The sequence below is a fragment of the Bactrocera oleae genome, chromosome 3 (assembly GCF_042242935.1).
Source record: "Bactrocera oleae isolate idBacOlea1 chromosome 3, idBacOlea1, whole genome shotgun sequence".
Taxonomy (NCBI): Eukaryota; Metazoa; Arthropoda; class Insecta; order Diptera; family Tephritidae; genus Bactrocera; species Bactrocera oleae.
In genome coordinates this window covers 25,063,472-25,069,232 of record NC_091537.1, presented here as the reverse complement: position 1 = coordinate 25,069,232, position 5,761 = coordinate 25,063,472, and the positions used below count along the sequence as shown (strand labels likewise).

The 5,761-nt window shown below is 36.3% G+C and overlaps 1 protein-coding gene across 2 annotated transcripts; it reads right to left on the bottom strand.

Moving 5' to 3' along the window:
- Positions 1 to 4,018, bottom strand: Oli (Olig family). 2 transcript variants are annotated; one of them, XM_014243675.3, is made up of 4 exons: positions 3,211 to 4,018; positions 929 to 1,376; positions 703 to 867; positions 1 to 600 (listed from the first exon to the last, which is right to left on the bottom strand). In XM_014243675.3, exons 2-4 carry the CDS (start codon positions 1,336 to 1,338, stop codon positions 480 to 482), a joined length of 696 nt encoding a protein of 231 aa, XP_014099150.1. In that variant the 5' UTR covers positions 1,339 to 1,376; positions 3,211 to 4,018; the 3' UTR covers positions 1 to 479. The 2 variants fall into 2 exon arrangements, with proteins under 2 accessions (XP_014099150.1, XP_036230177.1); XM_036374284.2 differs by lacking the exon at positions 3,211 to 4,018 and adding an exon at positions 2,918 to 3,198.
- Positions 4,019 to 5,761: the final 1,743 nt, after the last annotated feature.

Genomic DNA, 5,761 nt, shown 5'->3' with positions numbered 1-5,761 from the left:
TTTAAAACGATCTTCATTTACATTTATTATAGTTTGTTCTTTGCAAAACTATTACTTATAATTATGAATATATCATAATAAAATCAAGTACTAAGATATAAAACGTTTAATTGCTTTTCATATACTTAAAAATATGTGTAAAATATACAAATTGAAAAGAAGAAACTTGAAAAATATCACTTAACATTTTTGGCATGGCTGTGATGACTAGTGTAAATTGCTACAAACATAATTCTCTCCATCATTATACGCATTTACAAAACTGCGCTTGATTAAAATCGATTTTGTTTTACTATAAATTTAAAAATTAATAGCTAGTCGTGTGTTACTGACTAAACTGCTGATAGCGAAAAAAAAATCGGAAGTACACAGCATTCGTGTTATAAACCGAGTGAGTCTTTGGCACTATCTCCCGCAAAGTCGTTATCTTCTGCTCTCACTATTCGCTCAACATTTCACTTTGCACAAGTATCTAATGTTTAGCTACTATTCGGTGGCTCGTGTGGCCCCTGTAAGAGTGCTTGTAGTTTTGCGGCGGCAGGAAACGAGCCTAAGTCGAGCGGTGCTGCGCCACTTGTGCTCTGAATGTAGGCCAAGAGTCTGCGAAAAAACGTAATAAATGTATAAAAATTGCGAGTTTACATAAAAGCCGAAGAAAAAATAACGCTGGTTGGAAGTAAGAAAGTGCCGAACGCCACTCACCGTCGCAACTCGTCCAATGCATTCTGTTGCATTAGTATATAATTCTTAGCTAATAACAATGTGGCGATCTTTGACAGCTTCCGCACGGAAGGCGAATGCGCGTAGGGTATTACGCTGCGCAGTTCATCCAAAGCATCGTTCAGATCGTGCATGCGTCGCCGCTCCCTGCGAAACAAATGAATATAATAAAAGCCATATAAATAAGTATTTAATTAATTTTCCAAACCTCGCATTTATATTCAACCGCACTGTTTTTGCCTGTCGGTTCTTCTGTTTGCCACTGCCACCGCCTCCACTTGTCCCACTGCCCGCGGCCACAATTGTCGTGCCACCAGATAGGGATTGTGGTGGCGTTTTTAGTCCATGCCCCATACTACTGCCACCAACAGCGCCGAGTGCACTTGGACTGGGCTTATTTTCATCTGTCGGCATGGAAGCTTGCTGTGACATACCAAGTCCTTGCGCATAGAAGCCGCCGAGCCCCACAGCACCAAGCGGTGTTCGTCTACCGGGCACACTTTGCGGTGGGCTGGATGTGGGGCCGGGATGGCCAGACATCAAATTTGGTGTTGGTGGTATTGGCATGTGTGCATGACCGGGTAAAGCAAAACCGAATGGCAGATTTGAATGATCCATTTTTAGCAGTGGAGTATGTTGCAGTACCACTTACTTAACTATAAGTATAAATACAGAATTATATGCCCAATATTATCCATAAATTACTGCTATGTACAATATAAAATGATTATAATTAGGCTAGAATCTTTAGAAATGTTAGAGCCTACAACTAAATAATTCCAAATGACATTAAGCATAAATATGGACACTGTGAAACCGGCATCCTAATATTAAATTCTTAAAAAGCTTTCATCGGATATGTAAATAATATTTATTAGTACAGCAGACATTCGGAAAGATATTGACATCAATTTCGGATTTTGCGTTTCAGCTTAACTGAATTTGTTATGGGTATAGATGAGTGATCTTATTCAATTCTGCTCGAGATGAAATCATTGAAACACCAACATGTGCGATGGCCAGAACTATTTGTAATCTTAGTGACGATAGTGAGGCATTCCTTAATTAATCTGGAGCACACGACAGGCGACGATTTTAAAGGCGATCGAAACGAAACCATTTGCTGTTTTATTGACTAGTTTTCATATAGTACTTATGTATTTATATAATGTTAAGCGTATATATTTACTTCGTTAAAGTGCTAATCTGAAAATACTATTCAGATCATTTTAGAATTTGATAAAGTTCAAAAGTTCAGTAGTTAAGATTTTTGTTGAGAATAAAAATTTTGTTTTTATCCAAGGTTATGAGTTTAACGCAAATCAGCAAAATTTTGACCAGTAATATACCTACAACAAAGTTTGTAAATCGGAAAAGAACAGCCCAAATCGAGTTGGCCACCTATATTAAAAAAAATTTTCACATTTGGAGTGAGGATAACCCACAAGAAATTGTTCAGATGCCGTTACATCTACAAAAAGTCACTGTTTGGTGTGCTCTATAGGCAAAGGGAATCATTTGTCAATATTTTTTCAAAAATGAAGCCGTCCATAACGTTACAGTTAATGGGGAACGCTATTAAACCATGATTAGTGACTTTTCCTGAATTGGAGGACGTGGATGTGGACGAACTTTGGTTTCAACAAGACGGCGCTACATGCTATACTGCCAACGAAACAATAAATTTATTTATGGAAACTTTTGGTCTCCAAGGTCGTGCGATTTAACACTGCTGGATTATTTTTTGTGGGGTTATGTGGAGCTATTATCTATGTAGATAAAACGATTAAGGACTTGGAAGAGAGTATTCCGTGCGTTATTGGTGACATCCGGCCCCAATTGCTGTGAAAAGTGATCGAAAAGTAGCGGCTGGAATTTATTCGAGGCGGCCGCAGCGGTTACGTTCCCTAAAAATTTTTTTAAACATAACGGAAAACCCTTATATTTATAATAAAGCTAAATCCTTGGCCATAACATTATTATATATGCTGTTTATTTCTTCTTGAAAACAACATGCCTAAACAAACATCCTTTATTTTGTTTTTAAATGACATTAACCAATTTTATCTTTATAGTTTGCCCAGAAAACAACCCTGTTGTATAGTTGTCATAAACAAACCAGTGCAGCGATTGCTAACCCTAGTAAAGAAATCACATTGAGTGCAGCGCGCACCCAACGGCTAGTAGTCGAACTCACAGCAGTTGCGTAAAGTTGTCGGCAGATGGCGCGCCAAATATATGTAAATTTGTTTATGTTGATTTAATACTAGTAAATAATAATTTACGGTTTTGCCACATCTGCTTTCAAGAATACTTAATTCTGCAACCAAATAATACGCTAAACAATATTATATGCCACATATTATTTAATTCATTCGAGAACTTTTAAACAAACAAGTCGAGTATGCCAGTCAATTAATTTACAACCACTTTGGAGTTATTAGTTTTGCAGTTTTGTAGCATTTTTACCACAAATTATTCGGCACTTACACTTTTTTATTAATTGTTGCAGATTTTTGTAATTACTATATTGCTAATCCTTAAGTTTGTATATATATTTTAATATTTTGTTTATAAAATGTGTATGCCGAAAAACTAGAACACGAAAACACTTTTCACCAAATATCACAAATGTACCAACTGATGACGGCACCGACTACGAATTATAATGGCACGATGGCGAGGGAAATGCATGCAGCGGCAAAAACAACACAAACACCACCACCGCCGCCAACATCACACAATCTCACCAACGAGACAAGGATAAATCCCCGCCGCTTTGTGGTATTCAAAATCCAGATTTTCGTCCTTTCGATACACTTTGCATGCACGCTATGCGTCCGCCATTTAATTGTGCTGCAGAAATATCATAAATGTTTGGCGTGGCCAGAGCATTCGGTTGCTAAACGCTTTGCGGTAATGGTGTTAATGCTGCCGCGGCTGCTGCTGGTTATGACAGCAGCAGTAATAGTGACGATGCTGCCGGAGGTAGTGGTGATTGTGCTGAGTCGATGGTGGTTGCGGTGCGAGCAATACACATAATGCCGTAACAACACAAACATACAAACACCCAAGAGAAGAGAGCGCTGCTGCAATTACAACAAACTTGTTAGTGGCGCTATTGAATGATTCTTGCCGCCTGTCGTTTCGGCTTTCGTTCGGACGATTTTTTGTTTGCTTTATTATTATTTCGATTTTATTCCGGCTTGTATGCGTTCAAATGTTTTTATTAAAAGTTGCCGCGCACATGCAGCAGGACGATTACAATTGTCGCAACTGCTACTGAATCTAATCGTTGCGATGTGCTGCAGCGGTGTGATTGCGGAGCAGCTGAAAGCGTGCTACAGTGTGTTCCAAAACACTTTTTTGCTGGAAATAAAATGTATAATGCACAGTAGTTCAATAATAATGGGTTAACACGCCAACAACAAAACTAAAAACAGAACTGAAAGTGGTCTTAATAGATCGGTACTTCGTGAATATTCAGATATATCACAATAAATGACGAAACCAAATATAAACAATCTTTATATTGCCAACGCAGACATTTTCTTACATTTTTTGGAAAATCCTTATGATTTTTACTGAAAATAATCTTTCTTTGATATGGTGATGCCGTTTTTGCCGTCGCGGTCGGCGATAAAATTAGAAGGAAAGCTCTATCTCAAAAATCGTCATGGTGGGCGAAATTCGTCGCCATCGCGTATTGTGTTTAAGCTAAAAGGATTTTATGATCAATTTTAAAGGACTCACGTTCAAAGTGGAAAGCGGCACCCACTAAACAGCTGCTTTTACGAAATAATTTAGGTAGATGAAATAAAAAAAGCAGATTTGAATCGTTTAGCAGGTCTGTTTTTTTTATTTTCAGAACAAATTTACCATAGCAATAAATACATATATTTTAATACCATCATGAGCGTTTTTGATTGAAAAATTGAGGTTTTTTCGATTTCGAGTCGAAATAAGGTTCCTCCTTAATATTTTAAATAAAAAACGAACCTAATTTCGTGAAAAAATGTTTTCTGTGCAAGACAAAAATATAAAACCCAAAAACTTGGATATTTGAATTTTTCTTATGATTTTTGAAGTTACGTGAAAAAGTGTATACACAAAAGTTCTTTCATTAGCTACAGCTTTTCTCTATAACATTTTTCTATAGAACTCGTATTTTTGCTGGAACTCAAGATAAACAAATTTTAACCTTTAATGTGATGAAAATATTCTGTGTTCTTATGAACCGATAGTTACTAAATCAATTTTAAGATTTTTTAAAATTTCAAATAAATCAACTTGAAAAACTGAGTCAACGCACAGAAATTAAGAAATATTTTGACGAACGTAAAAACTAATTCAATGCTACTAAACATAGTCATTTTGAATTCTGATAAATTTTTGTATGTACAAATGCTTTGAACAGTGCCTTCCAAAAATGTAAACTTATGTAGACTTCCGTAAATAACAATCCCGATTGAGTACGCAAAGCAAGTACATAGTATACCGGCAACTATAATTCATTGCCTACCGCATTAGGGGTGTTAATATTTATATGTAACTTAAACCAAAGTCCAACATTTTTTAAAAATTTTGTTCTAAAGATTTAAATGTGCTGTTGAACATTTATTTAGTGCCAGGTAAGTTAGTAAGAACTTTGACTGTAAATTGGGGCAAGAACACTAGTAATATTTGGATTTCACTCCAGTCATTGTGAATTATGTAGATATGTCACCTCGATATTTTTTTATATACAATATTTTGAAAGGGTTCGTAATATTCGTATTCCATCGGATGATTTTTGTACTATGAAATTCTAAGAGTAGTACTTTGACACCCACTCTCAATATCTTCTACTTCCCCTACGGTATATATTTACTTAAAATTTCGGAGAACTGTACCATAGTAAACAATAGGAACTCTGCTACGGCATCACCTATGCTGCTGACAATAATATACTTGATATTGATGTTCATGTTTTGGTGCAAATGATGCCATTGTTTTTGCCAAATCCATTTCTCATTTTTAGGGGTTGAACGGCAGTGCATTA

Excerpts from the sequence above, each read along its gene's own strand:
- Oli (XM_014243675.3), bottom strand. The coding sequence starts at position 1,338 with ATGGATCATTCAAATCTGCCATTCGGTTTTGCTTTACCCGGTCATGCA. Across the intron at positions 868-928 it reads CGGTTGAATATAAATGCGAG|GGAGCGGCGACGCATGCACG; the intron begins GTTTGGAAAATT and ends TTTGTTTCGCAG. Across the intron at positions 601-702 it reads GCATTGGACGAGTTGCGACG|ACTCTTGGCCTACATTCAGA; the intron begins GTGAGTGGCGTT and ends GTTTTTTCGCAG.